A 21,833-nucleotide genomic window follows, 5' to 3' on the forward strand; every position below is an offset into this window, starting at 1 on the left:
AAGTGTATTTCCTAGTTTACCGATGTGCGTCTGTGGAGGGAAAAGTCCGCTGTGCGCGGGTGCAAAATCGGAATGATACATGCGTCGGTGTACAAAGTCAATTGCGCTGGGTGCAAGAGAGAGCCCAGTGTCTCATTCCCTTCTCAGGGAACCGGGGTAACATATGTAATCTTAAGACGTTCCCTTTCGAGGGAACTCAACGCTGCATCAGTTGCAGATGCTATGGGGCCGTTGATACCCTCTACGCCATGCTGACCAATGCCTCTATGTGCACTGTGAAGGTCACCAAGCACAGTCTCGTCAGGCTTAAGAAATGAAGGACTCGATGGGCCTCGACTCAGAATATTCTTAATGCGCCAGCAACCAATTAGGACACATCCTTTGACACCACAGCTTTTCTCCCTAGAAGGCTCAGTGTAATAGGTGCTAGGAAAAATGCTTCAAAGCTTCCATACTCAACCATTTTTGAAACTGGGATTCCTGCATTAGACTAGTCCGAGCTATGGCTACAGGACAGCCTCTAAGAGCACAGCTAACAGGGGTGACTATAGACATAGCCTCATCTAAGTCCATAGCACTATATCTGGCAGCCAAACCAGGCGATAGATGAAATTTTATGAAATACAGCAATTCTACATATAACCATACCAGACCTGACCCCATGCCCAAGGGAGCAGGGTACTGAAGGGAGCATGCAAAGGAAGAATTCCTAGAATATCCAGACTAATGAGCTGGAGAGGCAACAGAGAATGGGTCACTAACTGCAATACAAGCCATTCTGCAAAGACTTTTGAGTAGCCTGGGGATGGGGATCAACCCATTCACAAGGAGCATTATTCTGCTTTGGGGGCTGCAGAGTGAGTGGGTCTCCACACTTCATAAGCACCTATATTGGCATGGTTGCTATTGTCACTGCAAGTTCACCAAGGAAGCGTGTAAAGATAGATGCTTTTACATCCACACTCTTACCTCCAATTTTCATTACTGGAGGGGGGTGACAGAGAATGTGGGAAGACAACGCCAACTACCAACTCTGCCGACTCACCCATTCCTGCAGGAAGCATGCTGCATCGATGCATCTACATCTATACTATCTGTTTTTACTCTGGAGAGGGCTACAGATGATAAGTGGGTGGTGTGTATCGACATAGTCCACTACATTTTATCAATCTGGCCATTCCTTGCGAACTTCCAGGAAGCATGCCAGCATAGTGACTATGTTTACACGAACACCTCCAAGCTGAATACGCTGGAGGGGGGGGGGGCTGATGGAAGTGCTATAAACACACCAGAATAATCCACCAAATCACCTCTTTCTCACAGCCACCTTCTGCTTAACATTTAGTGTCAAATCACTTAAAAAACAATATTCATGAAAAACGTTTTTCAAGTAAAACTTTCAGGGTAATTAAAAAAAAAAAAGTTAAAAAGCTTAATTTTGTTAATTTGTGCTCAGGCCAGTAGATCTTCCAAATTATAAGTGTAAAATAGAGTGCCAAGACACCTTATACCTCAAAAAAAATTTTTTTCAAAAAGCTCAGTATAATATAGGTGGAATTATTAAAAAAGGCAGCCAAAATGCTTAAATGTTAAGAGATCTTGGTTTTCTCTTTTATTTTTCAATTCAACTAGGTCATTCATATAGCTATCTACTGAGTTCATAGTTTGGTCATTAGTTTTATGTTAGGCTGCATCACATCACATTAAATCCTATTTGTGTGTGACAGTACATAGCTAGATGTACTTTCAGTTATTTTGGTTTCCTATTGTAGACGTGTTGCAGGTCAGAATGTCTTGATTCATTTGTTCTTTTATGCTTACATAACATTAGTTTCTGAAACTTCAACATGAAGCTGAACTGGGCTCTATGTATTATTTGCCAGAAAGACACCTCTGAACACTTAGATGTCCCTTGCAGACACCTGGGACAAGTGGTGATAAATCTGATGCCTATAGATAATTTCTTGCTAATGTCGAGCAATTCAGGGCGATTGACAATCTTACAACTAAGCTCTATTTTGGGAATGATGAAACTGCTAGCAAAAAAAAAAAAAAAAAAAAAAAGCATTCACACTGGGTTCTCTCAAAAACATACAACAAGTTATCTGCAATACCTTTCAACCAAGCTCATGAACAAAAGAATAAGATTGTGAAAGGTTGCGGTGGTGCAGTTGGTCTCACAGAAAACATAAATGTTTTCAGACGATGGATGATCTCTGGACCAGAGTTGGGAAGATTGCTGAAAGAATTTGAAGAGGACATTCTTCCTGAAAATGAGTTCCAGCCTCATGAACAGTGTCTTTCCACACAGAAGACATTTCAAAGACATGTAGCCAACCTGTCTGAAACTATTAAAAGAATGGGCAACCCTTTATTGGATGATTTTAAAGATCTAGTCACTCTTGACAGCCGTAAATGTGCAGATGAATCTGTTGCCAAAACAGTGTTCATCTTAGAACACACAGGCAAGAAACAAGAAACAATATCAACAGTTTGTCACAAAGGGGCTTACTGAGCGCAGCCAATCCATCCATGATCCAATCAAGAGGAATTCGTTGCAACTCTTCAAGCAAAGACATTACCTACACACGGGAAGAAGATTAAAATGCTGCAGAACAATGTGACACTCTTTGGTCAGTGTATATTGCAATGCAAAGCCGTGATAGTGATTTGGATGAATTCTTTGCACATGAACTACAGTCCTTCCCTCCTTCCCATTCTGACATTGGAAAGCTTCACCTGCCAGGCACAAAATCTGACTTACTTTAATGCCTTGAGCACCCTGGGCAATCACAGCCACCCATTGACTGCAAAATCTTGGATGAAGCGGTCATTGTCCACAGTCTGTCTACTAATACAGTGAACACATTTAATGAATATGCAAGTAATGTTTTCATCCCTTACCTGCAGAGGCAGCTACAGGATACAGAGAGGTTGGATATTGTATGGGATGGATACATACATAAAAAAAGATGAAAAACCGCACTCTCAAGATATAATTTCATAAGTTTATTGTAACCATGTCCACACAGACGCGTTTCGGCCTAAGCCATGACACTGATGATGGCTTAGGCCGAAACGCGTCTGTGTGGACATGGTTACAATAAACTTATGAAATTATATCTTGAGAGTGCGGTTTTTCATCTTTATTTTTTAATACTTTTTTACTACTCGCACACAGAAATGATTTGGGAGTTGAGCGCGCCTGTTCTCAATATGGATACATACATCTCAGACAGTTTGAAGGAGTCCACGCGTCAAAAGAGAGGTCAGGGTGTACGCAGGAAAGTGTCTTCCCAAACAAAGCTGCCAAGCAATTGGATGGATTTCCTACGTGATCCAATGAATAAGAAAGTGCTTTTTGCCTTTCTGACATCTAAGACTGAAGAGTCAACTGGCCCCCAGACAAATCTCTGTATATCACATCAGGGCAAGCTGTATCTTCCTTTGGTTCCAGCAGCACCATGAGCAGTTGCAATCATGAAGAGGCAGACACCCGGATTGTGGTTCATATACAGCATACCCTGGAGCAAGGAGCAAAAACTGTCCATGTGCGTACTGTGGACACTGATGTCATTGTGATTCTTGCAGGCTTATTCCATGATTTACTTGTGATTCAACCTTTGACTGACATCTGGGTGGCTTTTGGCATGGGCAAAAAGTGCAGATTTTACCATATCAATAGCATATGTAAAAGTCTAGGTAAGGATAAGCCTCAAGCACTGTTGATGTTCCATGCCTATTCAGGGTGAGATCCAACATCTGCTTTCACTGGGAAGGGTAAGAAGTAAGTTTGGCGGGCCTGGCAAGCCTATGATGAAGCCACTGAAGTATTTGCTTCCCTTGCCAGAAATCCATTCCAAAAATTAGATCCTGCTTCATGGCAGTTCCAAAAGCTTGAGAAACTGACCTCCTTGAAGTCCAGTCCTTTAAGCTCCATTGTCCAGAAGAGGAAAGAACTCTTCTGCCATGGGAGTAGGACAATGGAGAAACTGCCACCCACCCAAAATACTCTGCTGCAGCACATCAGATGGGCAGTTTATCAGACTGGAATCTGGGCGACCAGCACACTCTCACAGCAACGTATTCCTTCTCCAAGGGACTATGGATGGACCAAGGAATCAGGGTCTTGGGAACCAGTTTGGATGCCACTTCCAGAAGTCCCCACAGCCTGCAGAGAACTTATCAAATGTTGATAAGTGAGAATGTTGACTTATCAAAGGGGGATTGTTCCACCTGCAAATGTGGCAAAGCAAGTCTAGACTGCTCACCTCTTTGCAAATGCAACTGTAACGACTCATAATTATCAATTACAGGGCCAATAAAGATTATATTGCTAATACTTTGACATGTATTGAAGCTTTAGTTATGTAAAAGTTCATAAACATAAATAAACATAAAATGTTAACTTTGGGATTCATTTGAACACTTTATCTTGTGCAGGAATTTGAAAATCGCTGTGTTTTTAAGCATATTTCATTGATAATGATATACTTCTAATATGACGTTACAAAGTTTTTTTCTAAGGGCTCCTAGGCCATAATTACACTATAGACCCTAAAAAACACCATGCAAAATTTGGTGCTTTTATCACCTCGGTAACGTTATTTTCACTATGCCACCGGACTTTACTGCATGGGAGACACTATGCAAGCCGAATACAGGTTCCTCCATTACCTCCACACCTCAATGTGGAGATCTTGAAGGAATAAAAGGCTCACAGACTTACATGTGGGGCAGTGGAGGAGATGGATTATTGAAAACATCCACCTCAACTCTCTCTACACATCTAATTTATCAGAACTAGAGACTCTACATAATATGCTCTCAGACAGGTTGGAAGCGGTCGCAGAGCAGGTTTCCTGAGGCAACATGAGAGCAATAGGTTTTTATAAATCTCCATTTTGGATTGGAAGAATTTGCAAAGCAAGATTTAAAATCCAATAATGGGACTTGGGAGCAATGAAGCTATCACTAGAAGCCCAAAAACGAGAATACTTACGTCAGACTCCTCCCCACTATCGATCCCGTCTTGCTGCCTCTGCAGTCTGCGAGGTGCAGATGCTCGACTCACATCCCTCAAGAGAGAGTCAAGCAGAGGCTGAGCTACTCACAGCAAATGTTTCACAATGCATTCAGCTCCCTCGAGATCTGAATATGCTCTGTGCAAACTCTCATCCCTTGAGAGAATCAAGCATGAACAGAGCTTCCTTTATTACATTTCTGTACCTGAAAACTACTGTTAGCCCTACCTGAAAAATCTGAAAAGCACTGTTTATTTCCTGTGTATCTTTGTTGTATTGTATTTATTTTTGCTTTTGCTTGGAATTTGATTATTTGTTTTTATTTTATTACTGACTGTTTGCTTGTGTTTAATAATGTTTTAGATTTATATTATTTAGGCTAGTAGTTTTGTCTGTGGTATCAAAATTGGAATAGAGAATTGTGAATTTTCACTGGTATCTAAAATTTTAATGACATCAATGCCTGTTTTTGCTAAAACAGTTTCATAGCTGGTAAAAAATTATATATGGCCAGTACATTTTCTTAAGTCACTGGCCATTGGCAGGTGTGGCAAAAAGTTAGTTTTAGGCCCTGCACATACAGTGGTGGTCAAAATTGATGGCACCCCTGATAAATATGATAAAAAATGGCTGTAAAAAATAAATCTGCATTGTTTATCCTTTTGATCTTTCCTTCAAAAAAATTGCAAAAATCTAACCTTTCATTGAAGTAAAAGAATTGAAATTGGGGGGTAAATCACATTATGAAATAAATGTTTTTCTCCAAAACACGCTGGCCATAATTGTTGGCACCCCTAGAATTTTTTATGAGAAAAATATCTCTGAAGTATATTCCCATTAATATTTACCTTTTTTAGCAAACCAGGGTGACTAGGAACATGAAATTGTCCAGCTATGACTTCTTGTTTCACAGGAGTTTAAATATGAGGAAACACAAAGGCCAAATTCCCTTAATCATCCATCACAATGAGTAAAACCAAAGAATATAGTTCTGATGTGCAGCAAAAGATTGTTGAGCTTCACAAAATAGAAAGTGGCTGTAAGAAAATATCTAAAGAATTGAAAATCCCCATTTTGACCATCAGGGCAATGATTAAGAAGTTATAATGAACTAAAGATGTTACGAATCTGCCAGGAAGAGGACGTATGTCTATATTTTCTTAATGCATGGTGAGGATGAAAGTTTGAGTGGCCAAAGACTCTCCAAGGATCACAGATGGAGAATTGCAGAGATTAGTTGAGTCTTGCGGGTCAGAAAGCCTAAAAAAAAAAAAAATCAAACAACCCCTACATCCCCACATGTTGTTTGGGAGGGTTTCAAGAAAAATGCTCCTCGCTCCTCCAAAAATAAACTCCAGCATATTCAGTGGTCAGACACGACTGGATCTTCAAAAGGGACCGGATTCTGTGGTCAGATGAAACAGCAAACCCAGCAGATGTGTTTGGTGCAAACAGGGATGAAGAGTACCCCATGCCTACGGTTAAATATACTGCTGGATTTTATATGTTGTGGGCCTGTTTATTTGCTGGAGGTCCTGGACATCTTGTTCAGATACATGGTATTATGGATTCTAGCAAAAACAAACAGATAAAAAATCAAAACCTGACTGCCTCTGCTAGAAATCTTATAATGGGCCGTGGTTGGATCTTCCATCAAGACAACGGTCCAAAACAAACATCAAAATCAACACAAAAATGGGTAACTGAGCACAAAATGAAGCTTCTGCCATGACCATCCCAGTTCCCTAAACTGAACCCTATAGAAAATGAGTGGGGTGAACTGAACAGAAGAAGCACCAACATGAACTTGTGAATCTGAAGGATCTGGAGAGATTCTGTATGGAGGAATGGTCTCTGATCTCTTGTCAGTTATTCTCCAAACTCATCAGGCATTATAGAAGAAAACTCAGATCTGTTATCTTGGCAAAAGGAGGTTGCAAAAAGTATTTAATAACAGGGTGCCAACAATTATGGCCAGCGTGTTTTGGAGAAAAACATTTATTTTATAATGTGATTTACCCCCACTTTCAATTCTTTTACTTCAATGAAAGGTTAGATTTTTGTGAATTTTTTGAATGAAAGATCAAAAGGATAAACAATGCAGATTTATTTTTTTACAGCCATTTTTAATCATATTTATCAGGGGTGCCATCAATTTTGACCACCACTGTATGGGATTACCAGAGGGGAATCACAACATACTGTATGTGCATATAGCCCAGTACAGGGGCTGACTGACTGAGCATGCATCTGGAGTACTGGGCCTGGCGTCGGACGCCTCCGCCACGTCTGACTGCCGAAGGATGCCTAGAGGAAACTCCATCCAGGGATCGCCATATGGGGAACTCACCTGGAGAGTCTTGAAGGCACTCTTATCCCCCCGTTAGAGGCGAATAGCGCTGCAAGCGAGACACCAAGCAAGCTTTCCTGCCACTTACCTATTATACTGTTAACACACGGGAAGAAACCGGAACCACCCAGAGATTATAAAAACTCATAAAGGTATTAAGTGTCGCCTAGCCCGCAGCTCTGCAGATGTCTGCTAAAGAGGCGGCATACACTAATGCTCAGGAGGACGCAACACTTTTTCTAGAGTGGGCTCTAACTCCAAAGGGGCACAGCATGCCATGAGTTTGGTGCGCCAAAGCAATGGCATCCATTATCCAGTGGGCCAACCTCTATTTGGAGACAGCCTTTCCCTTCTGCTGACCTCCAAAGCAGACAAAGAGCTGCTCTAAGCTCCTAAGCCGGCCGAACTGAATTGTATAACCGAGTCTGATCATCTGAATGAGCCAACAAGATGGGTTGGGAAGTGCTAGCCAGGCCCCCAGACACCGTGCAAATGGCACCAGCGGAATTTCAGACGTACCCGCTGAGGAGCAGCGAGGTGGAGCGCTTGGGCCCAACCCGGAAGGCGTACCATCCCGAAGTAAAGGCAGTGAGAGTGGTGTCACTCTTACCTTGCTCCACGGAAGTTTTAGCTGGAAAATATGTTTGTCTAGAAATACGTGAGGAGGCATTGTGTCCTCAAACCGCAAACTCCTGCACTGTGGCAAGAGAAAAGAGGGTTGAGAGTGAGGAAGCGCAGCATCGCTCACTGTCAATCCGCTCCTTATATGACTCAGAGATTGAGGAAACTGCTCTTTTATTGAGAATGTAGGTATTTCTGGCCATTGAGCCAGTGGCAGAACAAAAAAACTCTTTCAACAAAAGATTCTACACCCAGCCCTCCTCCGAGAGAAGAAGTAGTGCGTTCACCACCTCCTGGATAAGAGTAGTTCCCTCCATCTTTGTGTCACCCATCTCAGGGATGTTGCTTCGCCAACCGCTTAGGTAACCGCAGCTTCATGCTGGGGGCTCGTTGTTGCAGCCTGGATGGCTGCTAAGGGTGAGGTTAGTCACTGTGCGCAGTTCCTGCCAAAACCCTGGCTCAGAACTTGCCTCATGCTGCTCTTTTAGTGCTTTGGCCTGATGGACTTGCAGGAGGCAAAAAAACAATCGTCCAACCTTGAGTGTTCAGGGCAGGGTGGAGAGTTCCACTCAAGCCCGATGCTCGCAGCGGCCAGTGAAAGCATGACAGTCAACTCTGGGTCTGACTCAACCGGCGCCATTCTCCCAGAAGGGGGCAGCACTGCTTAGTCTTCATTCCCAAAGGGGCTCAAGCCCACCCTCCGATGCAGCGATCGACATCTGATCCTCCCGCGCGGGCTCCAAATGGATGCTGGGTCGCCCAGCGTGTTGAAGGCCCAGACATGTGAGGCAGTTATTGTGGCTGTCAGATGAGACCAGGAAACTACCTCATCCAGAAACACAAGGATGGAATGCTGTTGCAAATTAGCTCAAAAGGGAAGCTAATTATAACTCATTATAATTAATTATAAATATTTGGATCAGTTAATAGAATTAACTGGATGTAGCTGAATTAATATTACAATCAATTAATCTGTTTGTCCAGCAAACACTCAGTATTGGTAAATCTTCTATCAACTCTTAGAAAATATATTTTTTCGTGGTCACAGAAAATAAGTCATCCTTAGCATAGCTTCCGTAGCTGTAATTGCATTGTTAAATTACACAAAAGTTTTGTTTAACTAAATCACAAACACATAACTAATCTACACAAACACATTCACACACATCACACACACACATGGGAATTGAAAAGTGAAAGTGAATGAAACCGGAACAGAACAGGGGATTGAAGCTATGAACAGAGTCATTTAACCATCCAAAAGAACCATCTGTTTCTTACTTCAAAGCACCTTTATAACATGGGGTCTACCACTTATACTAAACCTCTGTTTAGTAAGTTAATTGTACGATACTTGCAATGCTTTAGTCGTTAAATGAGCGTCCCGATATGCAGTCTCAGGAGAAAGTCTTGATGGTTCCGTGGTCGATGTTGATGTTGCAATCAATTTCTCCCGCGTTTAATGAAGAAATTATGATGAACTTGTAATGTTAGCCTGGCGCTGTTATGGTCGAGGAAGTTTCACATGGCTTGATGTGTTGAGGCCTGCCGGCGCGGCTGCATCTGCTCTGGGGCCTGGTGAGGTCCTACATGAACAGCACCCAGGAGTAGAAGGAAGAGAAAAGAACAGTGGCTTTTAACTTCTTGTGGAGGTCACTCATGCTAGGGATCAGTGATCCAATAGGAACTTAAACCTTTAGAGGCAAAGTTTACAATCCTTTGTCTTCGAGCATTGTATTTTACATATGTAACTGGATTGGGTTTTGATGGAGGTTAAAACCACAGGTATCAACATATAATATATCCAATCATGTAGGTCATCAAAATACAAATTCGTAGATACCAAGAATGGTACATATGCGATCTTGGTTAATCAATTCAAGGATTAATACAAAGGCAAACACTATAAAATAACCTATGGTCACAGGGAAATTAGATACATGATTGTTTGTGTCTCAAGTGAATATACAACTGAGTTGGAAAAGGGCTGGATATATGCATGTTCATTCATAGCCAGCAGCCATGTCACCCTGTAGCCAAGACTGGTTGCCCACTGAAGCTAAGCAGGGCTGAGCCTGGTTAGTACCTGGATGGGAGACCTCCTGAGAAAACCAGGTTGCTGCTGGAAGAGGTGTTAGTGAGGCCAGCAGGGGGTGCTCACCCTGTGGTCTGTGTGGGTCCTAATGCCCCAGTATAGTGACGGGGACACTATACTGTCAAAGAGCACCGTCCTTCGGATGAGACGTAAAACCGAGGTCCTGACTCTCTGTGGTCATTAAAAATCCCAGGATGTCTTTCGAAAGAGTAGGGGTGTAACCCTGGCATCCTGGCCAAATTTGCCCATTGGCCTCTGTCCATCATGGCCTACTAATCATCCCCATATACTGATATACCTCCTCTCCACCAGTAAGCTGGTGTGTGGTGGGCGTTCTGGCGCAATATGGCTGCCGTCGCATCATCCAGGTGGATGCTGCACATTGGTGGTGGTTGAGGAGATTCCCCCTTCAATGTAAAGCGCTTTGAGTGCCGAGAAAAGCGCTATATAAATGTAATGAATTATTATTATATTATTATTATAGGTTTGCTATGAATTAATGGAAATAAGTCCCTTTCTATGGCCTGTGCCTTCCACATTTTTTTTTTACTAGTTACTTCAAAAAGTAATCTGATTACGTTGCTCACATTACTTGTAATGCATTACCCCCAACACTGATTTTGAGATTAACTGATTTTTGATCTATTCTCAGCTACAGTAAACCATACATCATACTTAAATGTAATACAGTATAGTGTTAAAATTTCTGTCATAATTTCTTTGCTTCTTCCCATCCCTTCTTCACTAAAGGAAGACCCTTCATAGTCTGTGTGGAGTTTACAGTATTCTATAATTTCCGGATAAATAAAATAAGGCTCATCTCCTCCTCTGCATGTTATCATTACCTTTGCACAGTAATATGTAAATTACATTACATTTCAATCAGACCATCTCTTCCTGTCTAAATGGGCGGTTACACAAGGCAAGCTGGAAACAGGCTTATGGGAGACAATGTGTGAGGACCCAGATCCAGACCAATACACTGAGTAATGCAACAGAGGTCACTTTTAGGTCTTATGACTAAGGCCCTATCCCAGATGGCACCGTAAGCCCTTACAATCCTGCTTCGAGTCTATAGTTTGGTGATATAATGCCACACAAACTGTCACATGGCTATTATGATAAAAAATAAGCATGAAATACTTTGTTTCCCCTGCGTACATCTTTTTAAAGATGGCTGTCTCTCTTTTCCTGCTTGAAAAATTGGGCTGTATTTACGCTCTCCATGGGGAGCTGGTCTGCCTCAGTCTGCAAGCTCTCTGTTTGTTTATTAAATCTGGTGGAGAACCTTGAACATCACCAGAGAAACTCTCTCTCATCCACACAGACAATAAATACCAGCTGGAGCTACACAAATGCCTGTGTGTTCTAGTCAGAATTTAAAAGAAAATCTTCATTAAATACAGAGTAGGTTTTTTCATTTGTGTTGCAAATTACAAGCTATAAGTGTAAGAATTACTCAGTAGCTGACTTGTGGTTAAGACTTCTAAGCATTTTTTTTTTTTTTTCAGTTCATTTCAAATGTACATACTTGTTTTTTCCAGTAGCGTTAGATGCACATGCATTTCTTGGAAACCTGGATGTTTGTGACTTTTGGATAACAGGTGAACAAAGGGCCATATTCTGAATGTTCTGGGGTGCATTTCCCATACAATGACATAACTCGCTGTTTCACTACCATAGTATGATGCATCGTTGAAGAAATCAACTATAGTCACGACTGTTTCCCTGTTTCCCATGTTTCCTCTGTTTACCATATTGTAGCAAATTGGTCGTTCAACCACGTTGGTTAATGATGTCACGCAGGTGGTGGAGTAATAACTTTCTGTTTGAGATCGAATTAATGCTAGATGTTTTGCTATAAATTACGAACATGGCATCTGAGGACTATTTCTCATCTTTCTCAGTTATTTTGCTTTATTTCCAGATTCAATCATAGTCTCGTTCTTACGTGGTAGAGCACGTTCGCACATGCACACTCTTCAAAAACGGTGCTTTAAATCTCTTGACAAACTAAACATGTAAATGACATTTGTATGTTATCTAAATAAAAGATACAGATTGTACTGAATGTCAGCTTGCTTATTTTGCTCAAGATAAGGATTTATTAAGTCCACATGTCATGCAAACAAGAAACTATGCTTCTAACCACAGGTTAGCCAACTATGGTTGCAAGTTCCGTCGTTATCAGCATAGTTAAACGAGTCTGTGTTTCCCGAAACCATCGTTCAAACGAACATTCGAACAGCTGTCGTTCCAACCACACAACTTTGCGATGCTGTTTGCAAATGTTCGTTTGAACGATGGTTTCGGGAAACACATACTGGTTGAAATGCTGATAACGACGGAACTTGCGACCATAGTTGGCTAACGATGCTTTTGGGAAACGCACCCCTGAATAGTGCAGCCTTGTCTTCACTAGCAGGTGTCTTGCACTAAAACTTGTTGGTCAATTTAGGACACTGATGCCGACATCTTAACGGACAGATCTGTCGCGTGCATCCTGTCACCGTAAACTACCTTGTCAATCATCTTGTCACAGTTAAAATCCTCCATTCAATCTAATTTAATTTCCTACCATTTCGGAGAGAAATGTAGTTGCACGTTCATCTGCCAGTCGTGGGTCCTTCATGTGGAGACTTTCTTCATGTGTTTTGCAATTTGAATATAATGATGCATTTAAAAGTTAATGGCTAAATGTATCTTTACAAAAGTTCACAATGCTGCTGCAGATGCAATATAAAGTAGACAATATTGAATAAATACATTTTCGTCAGGTTAGATACTGATAATTAATCACTCAAACCCCTTTATCTAAACCTCTCTACATAACCCATGACTCACGCGTCCTCCATGTCTGTAGTTTTTTAACACTTTTCACTCGTGTTTGCTGGTACTGGTAATGGAAAAGTGCGATTAGTCATTAGAGTGCGCATCGATCTGCACTTCAGATTCTGACCAGAAAAAGTAGACCATCTGGGTATCTTTGGAACACTCATTTCAACATACTACGATTTGGGACTAATTCTATTTTCAAATACTATTTTGGACAGATAGTATGCGAATTGGGACGCAGCATGAGTTCTGACTGAGCCATTTTCTTTAAAGTTTATGTATATGGTTTATGTATTTTAGGACACTGTTTTTAGATGGAGATAAAGTAGTGTCATGACTCTAGTGGAAGCAAAGACGGTAGTCGGATCTAAATGCAGCAGTAAACTTTAATTAACTCAGAACAGGAAACAGGTACATGCACACGGAACGTGCATACAATAACTGACCAGGAACAAGAGAGCACACAGGGTTTAAATACACAGAAGGGATGAGGGAACGAGACACAGCTGGGGCAAATGAGAACAACGAGAGGGACCATACAAGCTAACAAGACAACACACCTGAAACAAGGAAACTAATGATTAAGCAAGCTAGGGATAATTGAATACAATAAGCACCGGCAGAATCAAGGAGACTGAATGAAATAAAACAAAGTCCAAGCACAAACAGAAACACGACAAAAACAGAACCTGGGGCACATTCTTCGTACGTCGTTAACTCACTTAGCTGGATTTGATTGTTGGCGATTTGGCATGATCTTGGATTGTTTGGTCCAGCGCAGCGCGATAGTGCACTTTCTTAGATATGTATATTTTTTTTCTCGTGACTCGTGAGATTGTCGTTTACATTATTAATTTGTTGGAAACGAACATTTATTTTCGACTTGTCGGAGTCGGGCTTAACTACAGCACAAACTGTTTGCATTGCTCTAAGATTATTTGCAAGTGGCTCTTTCCTTTACACTATTGGAGATGCGGAGAACTTGATGGAAAGTGCTGTCTGTCGTGTCATTCTGAGTTTACCTGGCGCTTTTAGGTTTAAAAAACAGTTTTAGTTTTTTTTTTGTGCCATTTCCAAGCCAGTTTTTTTTTTTTTTTAGGCTATCATAATTTTTTATGAAGATCATTCAATCATGACCATGCCATATGCTGTAATAGTATGTCACTCTGGCTTCACTAACGTGATTGGTACTATAGGCTAGACCATAGACTGCCATCAAGGCCTCAATGAAGGGGATTATGTGAGCAGAAAGGGGGTTCACAATGTAAATGTGCAGCCCAGTTACTATTGTGATTCTTAATATTACAGATTAGTAATATTATATCAAATAATAAAAAAGGCAGTTGACTAAAATCTTCCATATCACAAATGTGAAAGCAAAATGACCAGGATCTGTGCATGACTTAGGCATTTTCAGAGATTTACATTTATGCACATTATGTGAAAGTGGTAAGGAAAGTTCCACAATTAAATATCAAGCTCACTGTATTACATACACTTATGCTGATCCTAACAGAACTGCATTTTTTTTCATAGGTGATTATGACATGTTCCTGCCTGCAGACAGGTGTTTTATGTCCCCATTCCCTGACCCAAACCAGTTACAATGCAGCTCTAGCCAGAACAAGGGCACACAATGAAATTAACTTTGGCTAAAGGGAAGATTTCAGTGTCTGAGAAGTCTGAGGGTTGCACACCTGATAATAACACCTGTAATATGGCATGTGCCATATTACACAACATTGCCAAAAAAAACAAAAAAAAACTTTTCATTAAATGTTTAATAAAAGACAAATATGCTTAGTTCATTGTTTTATTTCAATTGTTCTTTGTAAAGAAAAGCCAGTGGTCAAGTGCCTGCAACAAGAGATATTAGACACATGCCTCATGCAACAAATAAAAAGGAAAAGTTGTCTATACACTGCCCACCTGTAGGCCTATGTCTCCTCTGTCTGTGCAGACTCTTCTGTAGGCCTTTCTGTAGATGTGGAATCCTGCAACTTATATTGCAGCCATAAAGCATACAAGTATAAATTAAGTAAAGTTATTTATGCACTTGCAGGTAGGCTAGTTCCTCCATATGACAGTTATCTGAGAGGGTTTATTCACTGTCCAGTGCAATGGAAACAAATTGACATTACAAAGTCTTATACTTTCTTTCCTTTGGAAAGTAAGAAAATGTCCACTTACTGCACATATTTCAGCCACCACTTTCTTGGGAACAGATACAAGTGTTGGTGTATTGTGTAAAAGTGCACAAAAGAAGAAAACACAATGTCATTACAATGAACTACACTCTGGAAAAATTTGATCAATAACTCATGGCAAAATATTTGTACATTAACATAAGTTTATCAGTTTTCACTTTCACAAGTCAAAGCAATTCATCATTACTCAAGATTTAACAGTTGAAATGAATATATGGCCTTAATTTAATGCAGCAAAAATTATTTTACAGTGTAGGCTACTAAGATCTTTTCTTTTTTTGTCAGTCTTTTTCTTGGTTGCTTTTATAAACAGACAACCATATATTTAACAGTGCCTTTTATAAAAGACACTATATAACTAAAAATTACCATTATGTAGAATATTTTTGTACTTCACTTTTATTTGTTCCCATGTTCTAGTGTGGTGACTCTGACATTACAATGAACCAAAGTAATTATGCAATTATTAAAATACAAAAATATAGGCTAATAAGTGATAAAAACATCTAACATGGCCACTTCTAACGGATTCAAATTGTCTGCTACTTTTTGCCAGCCCTCTCTCCTGGCTTTTGCAGACTTTGAGGTGTTCCCTGGCGTTTTGATTAAACATTAAAATTCCGAATAAACTTCGACTATTAGTTCTTGCTCTGCTGAGGAGAAAAACTGAGCGCGCTCTTAGGCTACGCTGAGCAGCCAATAGCAGCGTTGCTGATCAATGTTTCTACTATCGATACATATCCCCTTTTAAACTTCGCATGAACGCGCAATTATCTCAGATAACTCAACCCAGCTATACTAACCATATCCGGCAAGCGTGTTCGAAGAACCTAATTAGCCAGATCATGATCAGCACGATGATATCATCTTGGATGTCTCATTTGATCTCGGATGTTTTAAGCAACGTACGAAGAACGGACCCCTGGTCGTCACAAGTCGGTCTCGCCTCATAGAAGACTGCTGTTTTATGTTGTACACTTAAGACTACATGAAAAATTCAGATTTTTCATCAAAGACGTAATTGAAATTAAAATTTGTATTAAAATATTGAAAAAACAAACAAACAGTTATTTTAAATTGTAATAATATTTCACAATATTACTTCATTTGCTCTATGTCTGATTAAATAAATGCTTAAATAAACTTAAATAAATACATGCAATATTATTTATAAAGAGCCTGTAATATTTATAATATTAGTATAAGCTAGTAATTTCATAACTATTTCCTATCATGTTGTATAACAGAGCTCTGAAATGCTTTTTGATCGCAGAGGTTAATATTTGTGTTTTCCCATTGGCAGTATGAAATAAAATCAGAACAGATGGATGAATGTCTAAATGTAGAGAGCTAATACTCAAACAGCTCTGTGGATAATTAGCACTCAACCTTCAGGGAAAGTACAGTGTCTAAAAGAATGAAGTGATGCACATTATTCCATGGTCAGTTGAAGTGAATTTCACAAAAGGATTCGTTTTGTATTATATTCATTCATTTAGGTCTTTTTTAACTTTTTTTTTTTTTTTTTTTTTTTTAAACAAACAGAAGTAAACAACTTTATTGCTTTGAATGACTACAGAACAGTAAATTGTATGACTCAAAATACATAGGTTATATTTTGTTCAGTGACATTTAATTCAATGAACATATGTTGTTTTTTAAAGAGTGCACATGCAAATAATAATACCTCTTTTTTTCAGGTTGCTGTACTCTGTTCTGCCTCCGTCTGTAGCCAATGAACTGCGGCATAAGCGGCCTGTGCCTGCTAAACGATACGACAACGTGACAATTCTTTTTAGTGGCATTGTTGGCTTCAATGCATTCTGCAGCAAACATGCATCAGCAGAGGGAGCCATTAAAATCGTCAACCTGCTCAATGACATCTACACAAGATTTGACATTCTCACTGATTCTCGGAAGAACCCTTATGTGTATAAGGTGAGTGAATTTTAACCTGGAAATTGAATCTGTTTTTGTTTTAGTGGAACTGCTGAGAGGAAAATTAAATACTATAAAATAAAATCACTGAAAATGCTTCAAAATTGATAGATATACAAATACTTTTATAGCCATACTCACAGACATAAACAAATATATTCAGCACACAAAAGACACAACTTTGTATGATTGTGACTGGCCTTAAAATAAAAATGTTTTGTCTTGACAAAAATGGTCCCAGGTACATGGATACATTTGTGTGAATGTGCTTCTTACATTATCCACAATGTAAATTAAAGCATTATAACTTGCAAGGTGAAAAATATATCAAAATCTAATTTCAGTGTCACTTTTAGCAAACTTCCAAAAAAAACCCCTCTTTTATAAGTCTTTTTATGATACGTAGTTTTATAATAAATCTTTTATGATGTACCTAATTAGATCAATAGATGAATGACTATATTTAGATCAGGGTGTGAAGCTTATTTTAGGACAAGTGCCAGATTGAATCATCTTATGTGAGTTGATTTAATTTTTTTTATTATTTGTTCAACCTTGCTGTAGGCAATCCAGAGCGTGTACACAATTCACATTCTAATTAGTAACCATTACTGGAATAGAAGCACAGGAATTTACTAATTTATTTACTAGAGACCTTTAGATTACATATGTGTGCAATTGGTAATTAGGGAATATTAATCAAACAACAATACTGATATATTGTTCTTTGTTTAATATTACAGAAACTGTAAGGCTAATTATAAGGCCAGCATCTCATTTAAATTCCAACAGCAACAACCTAGTTTGGTAAAACTTTATTTTACAGTGTACTTACTATAGTAATAACAGTAAATTATGCATAATTATAAGCAACTAACCCTAAACCAAACATGAATCCTAATCCTATTTATATAGTAAACGCATGTTGTTAATCAATATGACTCAGTTACGTATGGTAACCCTCGTTCCCCGAGGAGGTAACGGAATGTACGTCAGAGGTGATCTGACGATAAGGGGATCTCGCTTGAGAGACCAATCCACTTAGAGTGTAAACTAAATGAGCCAATGCACATTGGCATGCGATGATTTGCAACAGCTGCTCTGCCTCGCAGCGCGAGCATATTATGAAAGAATGAGAGGCAAGGCATGGAAGTGTCGCTCACTGTCATCCGCACCCTCTTGAGACCCAGAGATAGAGAAGCTGATCTTACTGAGAAATTGGGTACCGCTGACTGAGACACCAGTGGCGGAACAGAATTTGATTAAACAAAAGATTCTCTGCCTGGCCCTCAACCAGGTGGAGCAGCGATGCCCCTGTGTTTGGAAGTTTTCCTCTCTGTCTTGCAGTTGCCACGCCCCAGTTTTCTTTGCCACTCAGTTCCCATGCAGTTCACCACACCTTCAACTAATTAGCCTCAATCAGCCACAGACTACATTAGGCAGCACCTGTACACACAGCCCCTTCCTTTTGCCACATGGTGGAATCCTAGTGTGTTGCTGCTGGAAATGCCGTGTCTCCTGCCTTGTGTGCGTTATTGAACTATGTAAGTTCCATATGTTTCTACTGTTGGATTGAACAGTTTAACTTGTGACTCACTGTGGTAATTGTAAGGATACTGTATGTGCATTCGAGTATTTATAGGCATTACCAGTTCATTAATTACGGGGCAGAGAAAATGTATGTATCGACTTTGTTTGTAGGCTACCTAGCTAATTTCCTGCAATCTTAGTTCCTGCAATCTAACTGCGGCATAAGCGGCCTGTGCCTGCTAAACGATACGACAACGTGACAATTCTTTTTAGTGGCATTGTTGGCTTCAATGCATTCTGCAGCAAACATGAACAATGTTCTTGTACAAATGTTTGATTATCATTCAAATGAATTGTGGCCTTGTATTGTGGCATTATGTAGCTAATTGTCACACACACACACAAACATACATATACCTAATAAAGAAAGACGTTGTGTACTTAAAGTGACTGGACTGGACTGTTCTTACCGACACCTCCACTGGTCTCAAGCCAGCCACCTGCACATCCCTCTCAAACCTCCTTTTCATGGTCCTTTGAGCCGGAGCCATTGACGACCAGTGGAGATGTCCAGTCACTCCTTGCCTTCATTACTTCAGCGTCCTCACCGCCAAGCCCCGCGTCCTGTACGCTATGATGACTACGTCATGGAATATGGTCAGCGGCCACGACCTCCTGCTGTAGCACCAGAGCCACCACCGCTTCATTCTGCAGACATCTGTGGTGTTGGACCTCAGTATCAACCACAGTATGAGTCTGAGGAGGAGGAAGAGCCACCTCAACTACCCAGCGAGGAGGATGAAGAGGAAGAGCCGGAACCACCGGAAGAGCTGGAGCCAGCAACAGACCCTCCCTCACCCGTCTCTTCTGGAAGAGCCCTAGCCCCTGAATACCCACATGACCCTCATGTAGCCCCAATTCCTGACCCTCAAACTGAGCTCTTACAGCAGTTACTAGAAGAAGTAAGAAATCAAGGTAGACTAATCCAGCACTGTATGCTTTGTAAAGGCCACTCCTCACAGTCTCGTTCAGTACCATCCCCTGAAAACCTTGGCCCTCAGTTAGTAGCATCACAAGCCCAGCATGCTGCAATACCACCCCAGGCTACCACAAGTGACTATAAGCCCTTTTCTTCCCCACCTCGAGAGCAGCTTTTTTATCCGCCTCCTGTAAGCTGTGCCCCTGCCATTCAGACCTTAGCTCAGTCCTGGCAGCACACAAATCCTTCTGACCATAGTCAGTTCCCTGTCACCTGTCAAGTCCCAGTCTCACATAACCCATTGCTTCTAGCCTACATGTCATCACCTCAAAATTTGCCTAGAGCTATGGCCCACTCTGCCCAGCCAGCATACCAGCCCCGCAATGTGCAGCCTCACCACCTTACTTCTGCAGCTCCACCAAGCCATTTAGCTCCCCCTTCAGGCCGACTGCAGTCATATAGCAAGATAGAAGGACCCTCATTCCCTGATCTTACTAGAGAGGATGAAAGTCAGTATATGGTGTTAAAGATGGCCCTATCCAACCTGTTGGACCCAGGAGAGTCGGAGCAGTATAAATCTCACATCTTACTGGATCACTTAAAGGTAGATCAGGCAAAGCGGCTTGCCTTAGCTTATGTTTATGCCCAGGATCCCTACACTCAAGCTATTCGGGCCCTAGATGAGCGTTATGGCCAACCCAGACAGTTTGCTCTGAGAGAGCTCTGGGCTATCCTGCTATCCGGATAGGTGATGGTAGAGGCCTAGATCAGTTTTCCCTTAGAGTACAGGCTTTAGTGGGTCTCCTCCAATCCATGGGGCGCGAAGGTCTCTCCGAGCTTACCTGTGGCTCACATGTCGAGCGGCTACTAGAGAAACTACCCAGTGAGCACTTTTGTCAGTTTAAGAGAAGCATGAGTTTGAGCAGACCAGGTCCCCTCTCCTATAACCTCCTAGATTTCTCCTCCTGGCTACAACAGGAAACCCGCTGCCAGCTCAGAAGGGAGAGAACCCTTCAACCTGTCCAACCAAGGCCACCACCCTCTCACCCATTCAGAGCTACAGCTATACTCCATGGTAGCAAGACTTCCCAAGTGACCTCCCCTAAAGTCCAGATAGCTCCTCTTAGAGACAGTCAGCTTCCCCCCAACACCACATCCACACGCTGTCCAGTGTGTGCTTACTGTAACTCCCCTGAACATCATGTTAGTAAATGTGATGACTTCCTCCAGCTCACTGAAGATCAGAGAACTAGTTGGATCAAAGGACAGAAACGCTGCTGGCGGTGTGCACGAGACCACTTTGCAAACCAGTGTGATCTGAAGGGACGCTGCAACCAATGCAATGGGAAACATCTGCAGGTCCTATGCAACATCAACCAGAGGCAAGTGCAGAATTTCTACCTAGACCATCCTAGCAATTGCAATAAAGTGCTTCTAAAGGTAGTTGAAGTGACCCTGCGTAATGGAAACAAGTCCTTAGATACGTATGCCATATTGGATGATGGGTCAGAACGTACGATCCTTCTGCATCCTGCCGCCCAGAAACTCCAGTTGTTAGGAGAGTCTGAGAGCCTGAAGCTGAGGACTGTGAGACAGGATGTCCAGATTCTAAACGGTGCTGCCGTGTCCTTCACCCTCATTCCAAAGGCCCATCCAGAGAAATCCTATGCCATCACTATAATTCCTTGTCCGAACATTCTCATCCTGTGAAATCCCTCCAGCGGCGCTACACTCATCTCTGGCAGATTCCCTTGAATCAGCATGAGAACGTAAGCCCCCTTCTACTCATAGGAGCTGATCATACCCACCTGATCACTCCAACACTGCCTGTGAAATTAGGCCCGGCCCCCTCCCCGGAGCCCCTGTAGCAATCAAAACCCGTCTCGGATGGACGTTACAGGGCCCTGCTAGAGATATTGTTAGCTCTCCCTCCACCAAGTGTCACTATATCTCCTTTAAATTCCCACCTGATGACATCCACCACAATGTGCAAAAACTTTGGCAGCTGGACACAGTACCTCCGAGGAACACAAAAATGGTTGTCCGCTCTAAACGGGACCAAGATGCAATTCACCAGCTGGAGACTCAAACCATCCGAATTCCTGTTGATGACGTCTTACAGTATGCCACACCTCTCCTCTGAGCAGATCCCTGGCTCCCCCTAAAGGCCCCTAAGGAAGCAGTTATGTCACGTCTTCGCAGTTGTGAGAGGCGATTGCTCCAAAACCCCCCACAGGCGGAGACCTATACCAGA

General features: G+C 41.3%; 1 protein-coding gene across 2 annotated transcripts in view; it reads left to right on the forward strand.

The window, feature by feature from the left end:
• Positions 1–21,833, forward strand: part of gucy1b1 (guanylate cyclase 1 soluble subunit beta 1) — a 92,953-nt gene that overhangs the window by 15,648 nt on the left and 55,472 nt on the right. For both annotated transcript variants that reach the window (XR_014029772.1, XM_081360309.1), the window contains exon 10: positions 16,833–17,070. Coding sequence is in view for 1 of the 2 variants with exons in the window: in XM_081360309.1 (XP_081216435.1) it covers positions 16,833–17,070 (238 nt within the window). In the remaining variant the exon portion in view is untranslated. The remainder of the gene's footprint in view (positions 1–16,832; positions 17,071–21,833) is intronic.

This window comes from Scardinius erythrophthalmus, assembly GCF_964197995.2.
Source record: "Scardinius erythrophthalmus genome assembly, chromosome: 3".
In the NCBI taxonomy this organism is placed as follows: domain Eukaryota; kingdom Metazoa; phylum Chordata; class Actinopteri; order Cypriniformes; family Leuciscidae; genus Scardinius; species Scardinius erythrophthalmus.